The sequence below is a fragment of the Lissotriton vulgaris genome, chromosome 2_2, assembly GCF_964263255.1.
Source record: "Lissotriton vulgaris chromosome 2_2, aLisVul1.2, whole genome shotgun sequence".
NCBI lineage: Eukaryota > Metazoa > Chordata > Amphibia > Caudata > Salamandridae > Lissotriton > Lissotriton vulgaris.
In genome coordinates, this window is record NC_141688.1 from 40,168,144 (window position 1) to 40,188,996 (window position 20,853).

The following is a 20,853-nucleotide window of genomic DNA, read 5'->3' on the forward strand; positions in this document are numbered from 1 at the left end:
ATAGCCTCCAGCAAATCTCTTTTGTGCTTTTTTCTTCTAGTTCCTTCTCTCTACGTCTATCTAATACACTCTTCAGAGTGATGTAATGAATCTCAACAGTCTCACCAAATTCCAGGATGTTATATTGGAAGTAAATTACATTGTCTTCCATCATCCTTTGGAAAGCACCTGCTGCAGACACGCGTCCAAAAAGCATCCTTATCAACTGGAAAATACCTTCCATTGTTATGAAAGCTGTGAGTGGTTTAAAGTCATCATGAAACCTTATCTGATGATAAGCACTCCTAAGATCTAACAAACTAAAGTACTTCTCACCCTTCAGGAACAAAACTAACTCAGTTATATTGGGTAACTGGTAATTATCCACTACAGTATTTCGGTTAACTGTGCGTAAGTCGACACAATACCTTAGACTCGCATCAGACTACTCTGTGATTGCCAATGGAGAAATCCACCTTGAGGTTTAAATCTGTTTGATTACACGTTCCTCCACCATATCCCAAATCATGTTGTAGACTTTCTCATGTGCAGTACCATCCTCAACTTATGTTGCACCTGAACTGCATCATGTTAGACCATAATCTTGTGTATGTACCTCTTCAGCTCCCCCAACTTACCACTGAAGAGCTCTTTAGCCCCTTCCAGAATCTCTTCCACCGTAATATCAATATCCTCATGTACTTTGACCTGGTTTTGAGCCCTCAGATTTACTTTGATATGTAAATCATATTAGTTATGCCAACCCAAAATGGATGGTCCACTCATCGCTACATATACCTTCCCTTCTACCTGTCTTTTCTGAAATTCAATTTTCGTTAACATGTAATGTTGATTTTCTCCCCTTTGGACCACCAGGGTTGATATCCTTCAGTAGCAGACGTACATGTGGCCGTTCTCTTCTCACAAAAAGATCTCTTTAGGTACTATATTGTAAAGGGACCCTGAATCCACCATCAACTGAATAACTCTCCCTTTCAATCCGAAATTAGCCGTTGGCCTGGGTGGCAATTGCATTTACTAACACTATTGCCAACACATAAAACTCCACATTCTTTAATCACCCTTCAAAGGTTTGTTATGAAGAGCCCCCACTCTAGACTTATCATTAACTTTGCACAGGCATATATTTTTTTATATTTTTCCTTTGTTTATTCATTTACTTACTTTTTTTTTTACTTATCTATTTAATTTGTACTTCTTAGGTCTCTCACTTTGGTTGCCACCATTCTTACCATTTTTGTCATTTTGTGTGATTATTGGCACCTACCATTGTCACTGATGTGATTGTTCTTTCTGTGAGTATTTTGTTTGCTTCTTTGAACTTTAATAAAAACGACTTGAACAAAAAACTTTGCACATGCATGCAAAATGTCCTCTCCTTGTTCTTTTCCAAGGGCATAACAAGATTTAGATTTTGCATTATGGATAATACTTCCACATCTGGTGTGCACTCTATTTGACAGTTTGTTAGAAATTGGACTTTTGTTAGATCTGTAAAACAGCTCCTGCCAATCCCTTGTTGTCTTTATCAACACAACTATCTGTAGTCTCACTTCCTTTCCCCAGTATTGGGGTGTCTTTCATAGATTCACATGCTTGAATATTCCCCGTCGTCGGAGTGGGAGTCCCACGGTAAATAAAATAGCAATAAATACTAAATATATATATAATATATAATAAATATATAAAGTACATAATAAGGATAAACCCAAAATATGCCTAGAAGAAGCATAGTAATAAGAGGAAGGGGTCCCAGTAATCAAAGAACAGTTTGCAAAATAAATAAAAATAAATCAACCAAGAAACAAATCTGTTCTTGGTTGATTTATTTTGCAAACTGTTATTTGATTACTGGGACCCCTTCCTCTTATTACTTTGATAACCCAGGTCCCAGTGACACTAGCTGGGTACAACCCCTTATCTATACCCTAGAAGAAGCATAGGGCACCGAACCAAATAATTCTACATAGGAATGCATGGGAATATAAAAGTTCCAATGCAGCCTATCCTTGTCATTATGTTAGTCCAAACTGCAGCCAATCAGGCGCCAGCAGCCCTCTAGAACCTTCTCCTAAGAGCTCAAGCCCTCAGATTTTCTACCGCACGTCGTGTGTAAGGGAGTCTCCCTGAGCTCTGCTCAGTTTTTCTTCTCTTCAAGTGTTTTCCAGTTCTCTACAATGTCTTCAAGTAAGAAGTCTCTCTTCAGAGCTTGCTCATCCTGTGGAAAGCTAAGATTATTTCATGACGACCCTCACAGTAAGTGTATCTACTGCCTGTACCCTGACCATGAAGTGGGAAGCTGTAAGCTCTGTAGAAAATTCTCAGAAAAAACTCTGAAGGATAGAGAGGGCCGCTTACTAGTTTGGCTTCAAAGGCTGAAGGATAAAGACAATATACTTTCTGATGCTGAAAGTCTCGTGTCAGGCCACTCTAAAGCAGTTTCTAAGCGTGGTAGTGTGCAGGAGGTGCCTTCCCCATTTCTAAAAAAGAGGAAAATATCCCTCGCTTTAACCCCTGCGGTGTCTTCACCTTTTTCTACCACGTCTGGGCCCACGAGACATAGCTCTCAGGCTCCTTCTGCTTCGATTTCCAGTTTTTCTGTGAAGAAAACTGATTTTCCGTCGACGACGGTAGTTTGTACTCCGTCGACGAGAATGGCTGTCTCTGGATCAAAGTCGACGACGACAGTCACGACGACGCTGGCCTCTGGATCATCGTCCGCTTCGGCGTCGACGTCTTCGTCGTCGATGAGAGTTGTTCTCAGTTCAAAGACTGTTTCTTCTTTAATTCCGATTTCATCTTCGTCGACGAAGAGGGTTCACTCGTCGACAGCCCGTTCGTCGTCGACGAAAGGATCGAAGACTGTGGGTTCGTCTACGCCCTCGACGACGAGTGTGCCGTCGGCGGCTTTCCCGTCGACGAGAGAGTCTGCTTCATCTGTCCCGTCGACGACCGCTCCGTCGGCGACCGCTCCGTCGACGACCGCTCCGTCGACGGAGGCTCCGTCGACGGCGGCTCCGTCGACGAAGACCTTAAAATTGAAGGTTCCGTCGACGACGACGATGTCCATGAAGATTACTCCGTCGACGATCTCCTCGTCGACGACGACATCAAAGTCAGTTCCCTCAAAGAAGACGACTGATATCATGCCGTCGACGTGTGCGCAGGACACAGTTTCCACGCCAGCCTCTTCATTTGCTTCAATGCCTTTATTGCCTCTGCCGTCCAGCAAATCAGACCAGTTCGGGACTTTCACAGGAGGAGAAATGGTTAATCCTTCTCTCCTTTGTTTGCTACTGATTCAGATCAGGAGTCTGATGACCAAGCTCAAAGTCTTTCGGACTTGAACATAAAGTGCCAAGACTTCAGTAACGATGAAGAGGAACAGTATGGCCAACATCAAGCAACTCACTCTCAAGTACCAGCTGCGATGTTGCCTATATCAATGATATCGAACCTCCAAAGTATGTTGGAGGATTACAATCGGCGATTCCCACCATCTCCACAGGTTGCTGCTGTCCCATCGGTGTTGAACCCAGTTACAGAGCCGACACTGGCTCCTTCACACCCAGCGCCGCCTGTTACTGTTCATAGAAGCACATCAGTTCGAGTTCATACAACGATTTATCCAGATGATGATGATGACGAGAATCCTCCAGAGCGAGAGGATGGAGAAGTTTCGGATGTGGATGGTGATGGTGGTGAACATTTAGCGGAGTGGGATGACTATCGTGCTCAGACACCATCCCCTTCTCAGGTGCCGCCAGGGGATTCTCCTCCAGTGGATATTGCAGGCTTCCACCAATTAATGGACAGGGCGGCGCAACGGTTCAAATTACCACGAGTCCAGAGAGAGGAAGATTGCTTCCTTTATGATTTCAAGAACCAACCATATAAACAGATACACACAGTCCCTATTATAGATTTCATCTGGGCTGAAGGGGTCAAATTAATGAAGACTCCTAACTCTTTACCAGCACAACTACCAAGGTTGGAAAAGAAATATAAGGCGCCGGTGGGATCTCCGGCATGCCTTACAGGTCAGCCTAAGCCCGATTCTGTCGTTACGCAGGCAGCTCAGAGAGGTTCGAAGAATCCAGCGTCTACTATCACCGCTCCTCCAGACCGTGAGGGCCGTCGCCTAGATGCAATTGGGCGTAAGTTTTCCTCCATGTCCTCGACAACGGTTCGAGTAGCTAACGCTATGGCTATCTTAGGCCGTTATGACCGTCAGGCTTGGGCAGATATGTCCGCCTATGTGGCGTTACTTCCGGATGCTTCAAAGGCAGAAGCGCAGAAGATTCTGCAAGAAGGAGAAAGAACTTCAGAGGAACTCATTGATTGTGCAGTGGATGTGGCCTGCACTGGTTTTCGCCAACTCGCTGGAGCGGCCGTCCTACGTCGACAAGGTTGGCTACGCTCAACTTCGTTTCGACAGGAAGTTCAGGCAAGGATTCTGGATATGCCATATGACGGCGAGTCACTATTTGGAGCGCATATTGATGAAGCGCTGCAATCCATAAAAAAGGACACGGACACGGCACGTGCCTTGGGTACCCTTCAATTTAAGAAGCAGCCCTTTCGGGGTGCTCGAGGATGTGGCACTACATCCACTTTTCGTGGAGGAAGCAGTCAGTATCGGTCCTATAACCAAGGTAACCAACGTTTCACCGGAAACCGTCAACAGTCTTCCCGTCAGCAACCTGCCAGAAACTATCGAGGAAAGACCACTTTTAGGGGGAACTTCCAACAAACGTCAATGACTTGTCTGTCGAACTGAGAATTGGAGGGCGAATCTCTCTGTTTGGTTCTCAATGGTCCTCCATCACAACGGACCGTTGGGTACTCGACATTGTGAAAAAAGGCCATGCATTGGAATTTGTCGAGGTTCCTCCTCCAACGCCACCTTCCGGACCTCCACCTCCGCACCTCAAGGAACTATTTCATCAAGTTCACCTTCTCATTCAGAAGGGTGCGGTGGAAGTAGTACCAAAGTCTCAGAGAGGGAAGGGGTTTTATTCCCGTTTTTTCCTTATTGTCAAGAAAAACGGAGAATGGAGACCCATATTGGACTTGAGAGCACTCAATCACTATCTCAAGGATCAGACCTTCCGTATGCTAACGCTTACAGAAATCTTGCGCTTACTCTCTGTCGGAGATTTCATGACGACCATCGATCTCCGAGACGCTTACTTCCATGTCCCAATACTCGCAGGTCATCGACAGTTCCTGCGCTTCAAGGTGGGGCACCTTCATTTCCAATTCAGGGTACTTCCATTTGGCCTTCGGTCGGCCCCCCGAGTCTTTACAAAAATGTTGGCTCCGGTCATGGCTTTTCTTCGTCTCCAAGGCATCCAGATATTCCCATATCTCGACGACTGCCTCCTGAAATCGCAATCCCGCTCACAACTCCAGCACCATACTTCCATTTGTCAGACAGTATTTCGTTCCTTGGGTCTGTCCATCAACCTGGAGAAGTCTCAATTGCAGCCAACAACTTGCAAGGATTTCCTAGGAGCAACGCTGGACACCAAACTAGCAAAGGCGTTTGTCTCCCGGGAACGTCAGCAAAGGATTCTCCGGTTAGTTTCACTACTTCTGGCAAAGAGGTGCACTTCAGTCCTGTTGAAGTCCTTTCTAGGGATGGCTTTGTCGTGCATCGCTCTTGTCCCTCATTGCAGACTACGAGCACGACCTATTCAACAAGCACTGGACGACCAGTGGCGTCAAGTCACCGGTTCCTTCAACGATCAGGTTACCATCACCTTTCCCATGAAGAAAGCGCTCAGATGGTGGGCACAACCACATCAGCTTGCGGCAGGCACGTCCTTTCTGTTCAACACCCCGGATCTGACATTAACGACGGACGCATCTCTGGAGGGTTGGGGTGCTCACCTCCAGGACCTTTCCGTCAAGGGGAAATGGACTCTGCACCAGAAGACCTGGCACATCAACAAGTTGGAGCTCATGGCTATCTTTTTGGCCCTGAAATCATTTCAACCAGTGCTGCAAGGGGAGTCGGTTCTCATACAGACAGACAACACAACCTGCATGCATTACATCAACAAGCAGGGCGGAACGAAGTCTCCGGTGTTATCCCGCCTGGCAGAGGCGATTTGGGACTGGTCCATCAATCATCAAATCACACTCACCGCAGTTCATCTTCAGGGGTTGTCCAACCTTCTGGCAGATTCGCTAAGCAGATCCCGATCATCCAACCACGAGTGGGAACTTCACCAGCCAACACTCGATATGATCTTTCGTCGTTGGGGATTCCCGGAAATCGACCTCTTCGCAGCTCCAGAGAACCGCAAATGCCCCGCTTACGCAAGTTGGCATCCCCACAAAGGATCCCAAGGCAATGCCCTTTTGATGGATTGGTCGAATCTCTTCGCCTACGCCTTTCCTCCGATCCCTCTGGTGCCACGAGTACTTTGGAAGATTCGGAGAGAACCCTGCCACATACTTCTAATTGCTCCCAGGTGGCCACGACAGGCGTGGTTCTCGGAGCTGCTTCTCCTGTCTCAATGCAAACCCATTCTTCTTCATCCTCGAATGGATCTTCTCTCCATGGACAGGGGTCAAATCTACCATCCAGACCCCTCTTCTCTGAGCTTGTCAGCCTGGAACCTGAACACTGTGAATTTGCACATTTAACCATCCCTCAGGAGTGTCGTGACATCCTTGCTCAGGCCAGGGCTCCATCAACTATAAAGACCTATAAGTTGAAATGGAAACGCTTTTGCCACTGGTGTGCTGACTCCGGAGTACATCCTTTGCGTGCCACGCTGAGCTCCTCCCTTTCTTTTTCCAACTGGCTCAGTCGGGTTTGTCTCATGCTACTTTAAGAGTTTTTCTGACGGCAATATCACGCTTCCGCCATGATGGCTCCGCCTCCCTATGTTCATCCAGGTTAATACGTCAATTTTTCAAAGGACTGCTTCGAACTCTCCTCCTGTTCGGCGTCCCCCTCCCGAGTGGCGCCTCAATATTGTCCTATCACAATTAATGACTGCACCTTTTGAACCAATCCATAGAGCAGACCTCAAATATGTCACCTGGAAGGTCGCGCTTCTTCTTGCTTTGACGTCTTCACGTCGAGTGAGTGATATGCATGCATTCACGATCAAACCACCATTTCTACAGTTTAAACCGGATTCTGTGCTTTTGCGCACTAACCCTACTTTTCTTCCAAAAGTGCCTTCAGACTTCCATATTAATGAGCCTGTTATACTGAAGTCTTTCTTTGCTAACCCGCAATCTCCTGCGGAACAACGCTTGCACTCTTTGGACATTAGACGATGTTTAAAGTTCTACATCAGCAGAACAGCCCAGTTCCGAAAATCGGATCAGCTCTTTGTAGCCTATGGCCGCTTTCAAAAAGGTTGACCAGTCACCAAACCTACAGTAGCCCGCTGGGTGGCTTCGGCGATTGCTTTCTGCCATCAGAAGGCGGGAAAGCCTTTACAGACTGCAGTACGGGCCCACTCTACCAGGTCTATGGCCTCTTCGACTGCACTCTTTGCCGGAGTCCCATTGCATCAGATTTGCAGAGCAGCCACATGGTCCAGCAGGCACACGTTCACGAAGCACTACAATCTGGGTGCCATGGCTGAAGGAGATACCGCAGTTGGACAAGCTGTGCTCCGTAATCTTTTTCAATAAGGTGAGCCTCTATTCTTCCCTCCTCCTAATAGTTTCCAGTTTATTCATGTCTTCTTTATGTATACATATATTTGTATAATTTCTATGGCATGGGTTATTACACCTGTTGATTCCAACCTTTTGCTTGTACATTGCATTCTGGAAACTTTGTGTTGGGATACGGACTGCTAACTATTCTATATTCAAGCATGTGAATCTATGAAAGACACCCCAATACTGGAGAAGAACAATTGTTACTTACCTGTAAACAGGTGGTTCTCCAGTATTGGTGTCTTTCATAGATTCACATGCGACCCTCCCTCCTCCCCTCAGAGGCTCTCTTCTCCTCATAGACTCTGTGGTCACTCTTGTGCTACGAAAATCTGAGGGCTTGAGCTCTGAGGAGAAGGTTCTAGAGGGCTGCTGGCGCCTGATTGGCTGCAGTTTGGACTAACATAATGACAAGGATAGGCTGCATTGGAACTTTTATATTCCCATGCATTCCTATGTAGAATTTTTTGGTTAGGTGCCCTATGCTTCTTCTAGGCATATTTTGGGTTTATCCTTATTATGTACTTTATATATTTATTATATATTATATATATATTTAGTATTTATTGCTATTTTATTTACCGTGGGACTCCCACTCCGACGACGGGGAATATTCAAGCATGTGAATCTATGAAAGACACCAATACTGGAGAACCACCTGTTTACAGGTAAGTAACAATTGTTCTTATCCTTTCTCTCTATCTCCTTCGTATAGTATTCTGACTGTTACAAAACTTTTGCAATCTCAAAGGCATCCTTAAATGACGTGTTTTTCGCTGCCCAAAGTCTTTAATGCATTTTCTTGCTCCGGTATTGTACAATCAACTGATCACGTATTAACTCATCCGTAATGGTTCTAAACTAGCACTTGATAGACAAATCCTGTCGCTTAGATACAAATTTGTCAACACGTTCACAAACTTTTTGAGGTTGGGTATAAAATGTAAACCTGGACATAACAACATTGGTGTCTTTGAAAAATCTAATTTCCAACCTTTTCTACACCTCTTTGTAAACATTCTCAAACTGCTGCCCATCCTGATCAAACATAACTGGTAAATACTTAACAATACGGCATCTTTCTAGACCTAAAGTGCTGAGAAGAATAGCTTTTTTGTAGAGGACCTAAACTCTTGTCCATCTAGTGCCTCTAAATAATACCTGTTCCTCCTAAACAATGGGTGGATTACCTAGTTGCATTAGGAAGAAAGGCAGAGGTATATTGCCAGGTGTATTAGTTGATGCCATGCAGTTGATAGACTAAGTATTGTGCAGTTGTGAAGTCCTCTTTTAATTTCCAGAAGATGAATAGAAGTGTGTTAGTTCTTCGTCTATTTTTGGAGCTATGTGGTGTAATAGTCCTTCCTTTATTTCTGAGCTCTGTGGGATTTGGCCACCAGTATAAGAAGCATACAGTTCAATCAAGGCAGCTGGAGTTATCTGTTCGCTCCTGTGGCTGCAGCACTGACAGCACGTGCCAGGCTGACAAGGGAGTCCTGGGGGAAAGCGGTGGCACACGGAATATCAGCTCACGAGCTGAGAAGCGCATGCCTGCATCTACTGTTATTACAAAAACACAAAAAACGAACCCAAAGCGAAGAATTAGTAATATATTGCCTCCCTTGCCTCTCCCAAGTGATCTCAGGTAGCTCCTCTTCCTTTCCTTTCGATGGCTATCTTGGGTATCTCTGATCCTCTCCCTGCTCAAAAACACCGGATTCTGCTCCAAACACTGTGTTCTCCAAGCCACTGGTGACCGTCTGCAATTTTGTGTTCCATGTAAATGTAATTTTTTTCAATAAAAATTTACTGAAATAAAAGATGAGTGGATGACCAATAAAAGGTAGGTCAGCATATTTATTGGGAAAACAGCTAAACATGCAGCTCCCACACCAGCAAGGAGGTAACTGACTCCTCTGGAACCCCACATCGGAACGCTCCCTTACAAGGGTCTAAACTCTTATCCAAGTTATAACAAGTCTCTTTTCATTTCGATTATTTCAGCATGTCACATATGAGTGAGCTTCAATCTCTGTCAGATCTGCCGTCCTACAAAACCTTCTGTTCAGACAAACTACTACTGAGGATTAGAACGACCTTTCTCTCGAATGTTGTGACTAACTTTCACTTCAGGCAGTTCATCACTCTTCCAACATTATTTGTCCAGATAAAAGAGGAAAGACTCCATATTTTGGACCCCACAAGAGCACTCTGCTTTTAAATGAATTACAACAACAAAACAACGGGTGAACAATCATCTCTGTTGAGGGGGGCTTTCTGGAGCAGAGAAAGGCAAAGAGGTGAAGAAACAGACTGTCAGGATAGAAAATTCTCTGTTTTAATATCCACTATGGGAGGGCCAACAAGCAGCCCTCAGAAGAGTTCCATCAGGATCAAGCCTTTACTACTGTGTTGCCATACAGAGTGCCTGTAATGGATACTTGTCAGACTGCAACATGAGCATCAGTGCACATCGCTACAAAGCACTACTGCCTTAACTGCCTGGTTTGATCGAAAGGGCATTTTGGCCATTCGGTTCTTCAGTGCTTTTTTGTCTGAGTCATTTCACAAACCAACCACCTGGAAGGTACTTCTTGATATGTATTCTAAAGGAAGGCATCTGCTTTTAGAAGTATCCATCAGAAAAGCAAGTTACTTACCTTCAGTAACACTCTTTCAGGTCCACACTCTAACTCGACACTCTAACTGCAGATTCCTCGCCACCCTGTCCACTCCCCATTCTGTGGAATCTACTCTTTGCCATGTAAAAAGGTCCCAAAGGTCCTGGCACAAACAATTTTGGGCTTGGTATCTGGGAGCACAGATAATATCCAGAAAGAAACTGCTGTCATCTCTTATGGGTAGCACCTACATGTGGCTAAAGTCATCACTTTCAGGGCAAGTGGAGCCAATGCAGAGCTGCACGACATCACCTAGTAGTGCTCAGGGGTTATGCTGAAAAATCTTCAGGATTCAGTATGGCACTTTAGGGTATTTTAAAGGTGGGAAATCTGCAATTAGATACGTATCGACCAGAAAGCATTACAGAAGGTAGGTAAGTTGTTCATTTGGACATGAATCAATGTGCTCTGTAAATAGACATTGCTTTTCCCCTTTTTTGTGCATGTACTATTTTATTTATTTATTTGTTTAATCATTTATTTACTAAATGAACACACTTTTTGCTTGTGAAAGCATGGCTCCAACATTCACCTGGTCTGCTGAGAACACCCCAGATAGTGTTAAATTTGTAATTACATTTTAAATTGTTATATCATCTTAAAAGGGGAAGAGTTAATACTATAAACATAAGCATAATGATGGCCAATGTTGACCATTAGAAAAATAAATCAATGTCATATTGTGCTGTGGGCTTCTCCTACCTATGTCACGTAATGTCATAATTTGCCCCAGGCAAATGCCCATAGGTCAATCAATGGTGTTATGTGCCTGGATGCAGCTCCTCAGCCCCCACCCTTGTCATGTCAGTTAATGTAATATTTTACCCCAGGTATGACCCATGTGATAGAACAGTGATTCTGAAACTCTGGTGATTGGAACCCTGGAGATCCGCAAACCCTACTAGGGGGTATGCCACTGTTTGGAAAATTAAATAGATTAACAAAGTGTATATACATAAAAAAGCTACATTCCAAATGCTAAAACGCTCTGTAATTGTACAGGAATTTAAAATTGTATGCTAAAAATGAAGTTGGTATTCTTATCCTGATTTGTAGGAGCAGTGCAAGGACAGGAAAGGGAATCAAGTATGGAATAGTGGTGACCTCATATGAAGCACTGGTTTACGCCGACAAAAATAGAGGGGCATATTTACAAGTACCTTTCACCACAAGAACGTCACTTTTTATGACGTTCCTGTGGCAATAAACCCATCGGCCTTATTTACAAGGTGTTGTTAAGCTACTTTACGTGGCTTAACACCGCCTTGTAAGTAAGGGCCCCTTTCATGTTTCACTTAGTGTGAAAGGGGCGTGCAATGGGTTGCGGTGGGCGTTCAGCCACAACACCCATTGATTTTGACGCTGCTCCCTATTTACAAGGGTGGTGTGAATAGAAAGCAGCACCAAAATTAAGACCAGGGAAAACCTGGTATCCATACTAATATAATAAAGAGAGAGCCCAAACCTTTGAGGCGGGTAATCTCAGGAACCACAGCACCAATCACAACACCCAATACAGCGTTGGAAAGGACAGTTACAGTAGAAGGACATAGGCTATGCAGACGTCCACCATATACATTTAAAAGGTAAAAGAACCGTGCCAGCAAAGTAGTCGGTTGTGGGCGTGTCAACGTTGTGCTGTGGGCGTGACAAACGCTGGGGGCGTGTGGTACGTTCTGCCCTTCATGCCATGTCTCATATCGTCTGCTAATCCCACCCTGCTCCCTTTAAATACCCCTGCACCCCATAATCATAACCCACCCTAACTCCTTAAAATACCCCAACACCCATAAACACTAACCCATCTTAACCCTATAAATATACCATGTACCCCAAAACCCAAACCTATCCCTAAACCCCAAAAATACCCCTGTACTCCAAACCCAAACTAAACCCTGAACCCTATAAATAACCCTGTACCCCAAAAACCAAACCTACCGCTGAACCCTTAAAATACCCCTGTACCCCTAAACCCAAACCTACCCCTGAACCCTAAAAATACCCCTATACCCCAAAACCCAAACCTAAAACACCCCAAAACCTATACCTCAGTACCCCAAAACATATACCTCTATACCCATACTTACCTTATCCAACCATTACAAAAAAAAACATGCTTTTACCATTCATGCATTAACCCCTTCCATGCTCATGACGGAACGGTTCCGTCATGAGCGTCGGTTGAGCTGTGCTCATGACGGAACCGTTCCGTCATGAGCCGATAGGCTCATTAGAACCTTCAGCACAGCGCGAAAATTTGCGCCGCGCTGAAGGGGTTAACAACGAATTTCGTTGTAAATGTATGCGTGGTAAAGGCATATAAAATGTAATGCCATGCGTTATAATGGCATTGCCGAGTCATGGTACTTTCGTAATGAAAGTATGCGGAGTGATGGTATGCAGAAAGAAAGTTGCGGAATAATGGGTGATTACCCTCCCCCGGTAAGCACATTGGTGGCACAGGTCTCTCTCATTGATGGCCAGCACCGACATACACTTTTAGACACACCTCCCGCCACAAGTTCTAGAATTGCGAACTTTAGAGCTGTGGAGCTACGTTCCAATATCGGCATCAGCTCAACATCCTGTGATTCCAGGCAAATCGCTTTGTCTCCCCGTGCCTACCACAAATGAATGTGTTCTTCTGTAATGTAAATTATGCTCATGCCATGTTGTCGAGTTCGCGCTATGTAATATTGCAAGGAAAAATAAAGTAGGGAAACTTTAGTTCACACACTACTGAACGCGCACTCTTAAGTGCATCAGCAGTGCACTGTGAATCGGAGCGTTTCACAGGCCTGTCACAGATAAGAAATGCTATCAAAACAAAATCCTACAAAACAATATACTACTGGCCGGCAGCAATTCATACCCGGACAACGTCGGGATGGTCTTCTAGTTAACATAATAAAAAGAGAAGAATACTTAATTTCTCATCATTTTTGCTGTTTGTATGTGTACTGCACAAAGCACACATAGAAACAGCAAATCGCCATGAATGATTGTTCATGTGTAGAAAGGTGTCCCTTCCTGCACATAAATATAATTTAAAAAAATGATGATTTGCAACTTCTGTGTGCTGCACAATGCAGCACACATAGGTGTAACAAATCACCATTCTGGATTGTTTATGTGCAGGAAGGGTCACCTTCCTGCACATATATAATCATTCCCCCCATGCAGACATCCTTGTACTATGGTGCAAGGGGGCCTGCGTTGGCGCAAAGGCAGCTAGATTTAGCACCAGTGGAAACGTTGGAGTGTGCAGCACTCTTTGTGAATATGGCGCATCACTGTGTTTTTCAGAATGGTGGTGCGTGGCGTTAGCAATGTTTCTTAACGCCAAACTTCGCCATTCCCTTGTCAATATGATCCAGAGTTTGAATTGGAGCAAAAAGGGACAAGCGATACGCTAGCAAACAGCATATCACTCTCTCTTTCAGAAATGAAACTACATTGTTTAAACGCTCCAACCTTCCTATTAAAATGTTTATTTTGGCATGTTTTGATTTATAAATTTAATAAAATTTATCATAAATTGGTTTTGCTTGATGAACACTTGTTTCTGTGTTTTTTATATTGCTTTAAGGTGTTTAATTATAGAAAATGGTTAGGTTGGGTCCATGGTTTCCAGTTGCGATCCACTGGAGATCCACAGAAGACAAAAGATCTGGGGCCCGATGTAGGTCGGTCGGTAACGGCCGGAAATCGGTATTTTCGGCCGTTACCGATCGGTAAATAGGTGAATAGTATGTAGGGGGCATTATTTTACCGAATCGGTAAAATTACCGATTCGGTAATTTTACCGATTCGGTAAAATAAAAAATCGGTAAATTTACCGATTCTGAGTCACCCATATGTAGGTGGGACTCTTCAGAGTCCCAGGAGCCTTAACGAATCGGTATTTTACCATCAAATCCAATTTGATGGTAAAATACCGATTCCGGTGTGCATGCACATGTGTGCATGCACACCTATGCCATGTGACAGGCAGACCTGCCCTTAGGGCATGTATGCCTGCCACATGGCACCCGAGCCTGTTTGGGGGGTGCCAGAGGGTGTCAAAGTGACACCCCCTGCACCCTTGTGTAAATCGGTATTTACCGATTCGTAAATACCGATTCGGTAATGCCCATTCATTCCTATGGGCTTCAAAGCCCATAGGAATGAATGGGCATTACCGATTCAGTATTTACCGAATCAGTAAATACCGAAATCATCCGATTCGGTATTCCAGCACATCTGGAATACCTACATGTCGACACCATAGATTTGCCGATTTTCAATTACCGAATCGGTAAAATTCGGTAATTTAAAATCGGTAAATCTATTCTACCTACATCTAGCCCTTAGGGCCTTATTTATGAAGCCTTGCGTAATTTTTATGCCACCAGTGCGGCACCTTTTGTGATGCACCAGCAGCGTAAAAAATGTGCCATGTTGCGTCACATTTACAAACTGACGCATCTAGGTAGATGCGTCACTTTGTAAAGCCCTGCGTAATATTATGCCTGTGCCAGGTATGATGTATGCAGGGGGGGTGTTCCGACGCAAGAAAGGGTCGTAGAAGTAACTCAGAGAAATCTATGATATTTCACTGCGCCACTTCTAGGACGCAATAGCATCAATATCTTACACCTGCCTCATGGCAAGCGTAAGACTGACGCAGGCACATTTAACATGGGACTTGCCCATGTGTAATGACCTATTGCTGGAGTTGCGTCACTTTTGTGTCACACTCCACCGATGCGTCATTCTTGCACATACAGCTACGTCAGATATAATGTTGTATCTGTAACTCCTTGCGCCATGATGCGTCATACTGTAAATATGACGCATCATTGGTGTGTCAAAGAGGGCACAATGAAAATTGATGCATCGCTGTTTTCTTGCAGAGATGCAGCACTTGCCCTCATTTATGAAAAGTGATGCATCGCTGCAAGAAAACAGCGATGCGTCACTTTTCATTGCGCCCTTTTTGCGATATCCAATGATGTGTCATATTTACAGTTAGATGCATCATGGCGCAAGGACTTACAGATACGTCAGTATTTCTGACGTATCTGTAGGCGCAAAAATTATGCATTGCTGAAGTGTGTACAAAAGTGACGCAACTCTAGCAATAGGTCATTACACATGGGCAAGTCGATTGTTAAATTAGCCTGCGTCATTGACGCATTTGGGTCCTAGAAGTGGCGCAGTGAAATCTCATAGATTTCACTGTGTCACTTCTACAACCCTGTCTTGCGTTGGAACGCCCCCCCCTGCATACATTATACCTGGTGCAGGTATAATGTGGCGCAGGGGTTTACAAAGTGACGCATCTATCTAGATGCGTCACATTGTAAATATGACGCAACATGGCGCATTTTTTACACTGCTGGTGAATCACAAAAAGTGGGGCACCGTTGGTGTAAAAGTGACGCAATGCCTCATAAATATGCGACTGAAGGGCAGATTTACAAGCCCCTTGTGTCACTTTTACGCTGCTGTTGCGTAACTTTACCTCAGTGTAAAAAATTAGCAATTTTGCGTTATATTTACAAAGTGAAGCATCTAGGTAGATGCGTCACTTTAGTGACACAACGGCAGCATAACAAATGCGGCAAATTTACAACATTGTAAAGCGCCGGGTGACATTATACCTTCGTTAGTTTTAATGTATGCAGGGTAGGCGTTCCCACGAAGGAAAGCCTCATAAAAGTGATGCAGTGAAATCTACAAGATTTCACTGTGTGACTTTTAGGACGCCACTGCGTCAAAACCATACGCCTGTGTGAAGCAGGTGTAAGGGGTGACACAGTGTAATGGGAATAGGCCGCAACACACATTGCTAGAGTTGCGTCGTGCTTGTGACACAATTCCAGCAATGCGTGACTTTTTCTCCAACAGATGCATCAGAATTTCTGGCGCATCTGTCAATCCTTGCGCCATAGTGCGCTGTATTGTAAATACGGCGCATTTATGGTGGTGCAAGGCTTTTTAACGCAGGCGCAGGGAAACTGGCGCATCTATACAGATGCATCAGTTTCTTGTAAATCTGCCCAAAGTGCTTTTGTGATAGAACATACTATTAGATGACTGCACCTGTGTTACATAGAGTAAGCAGATGACAACAGCTAAGAGTATGCTCGTCCGAAAAAAATGAGGCCAAACTCTTGCTATGAAACCCTGCACTGGGAGGGTCAACTTATGCCCTTCTTTCGCAGACTGTCCAAACGTATTCATGGAGACAGCATATAGAGTACATTAGAAGAAATGTTTGGAAAATGGTCATCTACCTACTCAGTTTTTGAATAAGGATATAAAATAAACAACCAGATCTCCACGTATTAGCAGGCACATGCATCAACCATTTTTGCGAGTGCAAACGGTGCGATTCGCAAAAATCTGCCACTTGCGCTTGCAAAATGGGCATTTGCGATGCATCAATGTTCAAGGCACTCGCAATTTGGGAATTCACAATTATTTGCGATTTCTCAAATAGCAATGGCATTTAAGGAATCGCAATTTGCGATTCCTTAAATGCAATGCAAGAACTTCTTTAGAATAGAGATTTCGCTAATAGGGGGCGCATATTACCATGAAGTTGTACTTGATGGTAATTTGCAAAATACTTTGAAAAATGCACTTCAGTGCATTTTTCAAAGTTTCATGTTGCGCACACACATGCCCTTGGGCATGTGTGTGCACAACATGGATGCACATCACTATATCAGGGGTGCAACAGAGTGTCATTTTGACACCCTTGAAATTGCATGCGCAATTTGCGAGCACCTATTGGTACTCGTAAATTGCACATGCAATCTCCCATTCATTCCTATGGGCCTGTATAGGAATGAATGGGGAGCCATTCCTTAATTGTGACTCACAATTTGCGAGTCGCAATTATGGAATTTGTAGGAATCACCATTTTTTTGTGATTCCTACATGCATAGGCTTTTGCGATTCCATATTTGCGATTCCTTAATAATCGCAATTAAGGAATCGCAAACGCCTACCTTGATGCATGTGGGGGTAGATCTTTCGTAATAAGCTGACTTCATTGCACTGAAAAGGTTTGAAATACCTGCATAGAACGATCAAACTGCCAGAATCTTCTTTCGGTTAAGGAAACACGAGCATACAGATATCAACTGCACATTGCATTCTAGCAATGAGAAAAATGAATGCCCTTACGTTGTTTTCTCTTTTTTTTTCTAGACCAGTCATACTGAAGTGCGTAGCAGCGTTCTATCGAAGTCCAGTGCCTCAGGAGGAAGGATGTCTGTGATGCAGCTTGCACAGGTATCACCTTAGCGCAACAACCTTTATAATGTTTACCACCACACCATTTTCACATTAGGCTTCTGAGCTACTCCATCTCAGTTTTTGAGGCAAACCAATGAGCAATGTTTGAGGCGACGCTGTTTACCAAGGCAGGTATGCTTGACTAGTTTTTTGATCAATTTTTACTGCAATCTTTCAAATACAAAACAAAAAAAGGAAGAGGCAGGGCAATCAGAATTCCAACCAGAAATGGTTAAAATCCCACCAAAGACTGATCATCAAAGGTCTTTATTTAAAATTAATGACTTATCAAAGAGTCCAGAAGAGGGTGGCGTTGTGGTCCCCTTAGAGACAAAGTAGGGGGGAAGGATACTTATGATGATGTGGGATTCACGTCCACAGGATAACATATATTTTTTTCTTTTAAATGCAGATTTATATAGCGCGAACTCGACCCGAAGGTATTGGAGCACTTTACATGAGCACTGGTTACGTTACACAAGGACATTCAGGCACGGGGAGATTAAGGGGCATATCAACAAGCAGAAGCGATATTTATCGCTGACCGCTTTTAGCGTGACAAATCCTAACGCCCTCTATCGCCGGAACCTATTGCCCGGTCAGCGCACTATTAACAAGGCGCATCGCCGAGGCAATAGAAATCCGGCCAATAGCGGCAATAAGAACCACTAAGATAAGGAACAGCGTTAGGGAAGAAAATAGTAAATAGGGAGATGTGGGCTCAGGATGATAATCCACCTCCCATGATAGATATTGCATAGTCAACAAAAAAGCAGAGGTAAGAAAATGGCGAAAAAACTTTTTATGTCGCTAGTCAGGTTAGCAATGCCCTTGTAAATATGGAGAAGCTGAGTGAGCGTAGATTGTCAAAGTATTTCAGACGGGCACGCCTACCTCGCATCTCATTAGCGTTGCGAGGCGAGACACAAATCAAATGGGCGAAGAAGCATGGATTCGTTAGTGTGTCCATGCTAATAGGGTGTTAAAGTTATCACTGCTTTTCGTCCGAAAACGGACGCTACAGCAAGCGATAATTTTAACTCTGGGCCATGTTGATATGCCCGAAGTGATTTGCCCAGAATCACAGGATGTGAAAGTGACCCCGAGGCTCGAACTTTGGTTTCCAGCACCAAACTCGGCAGTCTAGCCGATGGGCCACATCCTCTCCCCAGTGAAGTTTTAGCTTGAGCCTTGGGGTTACAATGTAGATCAACTCCTAACAAGGAAGAACCAGGGAGTAAACACAGGTTGTGGAACTGGAGGAGGTTGTGGGGTGGTTGGGTAGCTAGAATGGTGGGATCCCAACTGTGCTTAACTGTTGATTTTATTGGCACTATCAATCAATCAATGAACTTGTAAAGTGCACTACTTACCCGTGAGGGTCTCAAGGCGCTGAGGGGAGGGGCTGCTGCTACTGCTCCAAGAGCCAGGTCTTAAGGAGCTTTCTGAAGGTGAGCAGGTCTTGGGTCTGCTGCAGATGGGTGGGGAGGGTGTTCCAGGTCTTGGCGGCGAGGGAGGAGAAGGATCTGCCGCCGGAGGTTGTTTGTTGGATGCACGGGACGACAGTGATGGCGAGGCTGGCGGAGCGGAGGTGGCGGGGGTGTACAGGTTGAGTCTGCTTTTCAGGTAGGCTGGTCCGGTGTTGTGGAGTGCTTTGTGTGCGTGGGTGAGTAGTTTGAAGGTGATCCTCTTGTTGAACGGGAGCCAGTGCAGGTCTCTTAGGTGGGAGGTGATGTGGCTGCGGCGGGGGACGTTGAGTATCAGTCGGGAGGAGGCATTTTGGATGCGTTGTAGTTGTCGCAGGTGTTTGGCCGGGATTCCTGCGTAGAGTGCATTGCCGTAGTCCAGCCTGCTGCTGACGACGACTTGGGTCACCGTTCTTCTGGTTTCGGTCGGGATCCACTTGTAGATCCTGCGAAGCATGCGGAGGGTGTTGTAGCAGGAGGAGGAGATGGCGTTGACCTGCTTTTACATGGAGAGAGAGCAGTTGAGGATGAATCCTAGGTTGCGTGCGTGGTCCGTGGGTGTTGGAGCTGTTCCCAGTGTGGTCCGCCACCAGGAGTCGTCCCAGGCGGAGGGGGTGGGGCCGAGGATGAGGACTTCCATTTTGTCCGAGTTTAGTTTCAGGCAGCTGCTCCTCATTCACTCGGCGACGGACTTCATTCCCTCGTGAAGGTTGGTTTTGGCGGTGTGCGGGTCCTTGGTGAGGGAGAGGATGAGCTGGGTGTCGACGTAGGGGATGATGTTCAAGTTGTGCTGGCGGGCCACTTGCGCAAGGGGCCGCCATGTAGACGTTGAGTAGGGTCGGGCTGAGGGATGAGCCCTGGTGTACGCCGCAGATGATGTCAGTGGCTTTGGATCGGAAGGGTGGGAGGCGGACTCTCTGGGCTCTGCCGGAGAGGAAGGACGTGGTCCAGTCCAGGGCCTTCTTCTGGATTCCGGCCTCTTGGAGGCTTGTCCTTAGTGTGCGGTGGCAGACCGTGTCAAAGGCGGCTGACAGGTCCAGGAGGAGGAGGGCTGAAGTTTCGCCGTTATCTAGTTGGCGCCTGATGTCGTCTGTGGCTGCGTTGAGGGTTGTCTCGGTGCTGTTGTTTTGTCTGAATCCGGACTGGGATGGGTCTAGGATGTTGTTGTCCTCGAGGTGGCGGGTCAGCTGCATGTTGGCGATTTTCTCGATGACCTTCGCCGGGAAGGGAAGCAGGGAGATGGTCCGGAAGTTCTTGAGGTCTTTGGGGTCCGCCTTGGGCTTCTTGAGGAGGGCGTTGATTTCGGCGTGTTTCCAGCTTTCCTGGAAAGTCGCTGTTTTGAAGGAGACGTTGATGACCTTCCGTAGTTGGGGTGCGATGGTTGCGTCAGCTTTGTTGAAGGCGTGATGTGGGCAGGTGTCTGTCGGGGATCCTGAGTGGACGGAGTTCATGACCTTGCGGGTATCGTCGTTGTTGACGTACTACCAGGAGGCCAGCTGGTTGGTGCAAGTGGCGTTCGTGGTGGGATCTGTTGCGGTTGGGGTGGACAAGGTGTTGAAGCTGTCAGCGATCTTGTGATGGAAGAAGGTGGCCAGTGAGTTGCACAGTTCTTGCGAGGGCGGGATGTAATTGGTGTTGGCGCTGGGGTTGGAGAGTTCCTTCACAATGTTGAAAAGCTCTTTGCTGTCGTGCGTGTTGTTATCCAGGCTGGCTCTTGGCTG

At 45.4% G+C, this 20,853-nt stretch overlaps 1 protein-coding gene across 1 annotated transcript in view; it reads left to right on the top strand.

Annotated features, from left to right (window-relative positions):
• REC114 (REC114 meiotic recombination protein) overlaps nt 1-17,675 on the top strand; it is a 736,723-nt gene extending 719,048 nt beyond the window's left edge. Inside the window, exon 5 of the mRNA XM_086959934.1 lies at nt 17,580-17,675. Coding sequence (XP_086816060.1) covers nt 17,580-17,675 — 96 coding nt within the window. The remainder of the gene's footprint in view (nt 1-17,579) is intronic.
• The last annotated feature ends 3,178 nt before the right edge of the window (nt 17,676-20,853 follow it).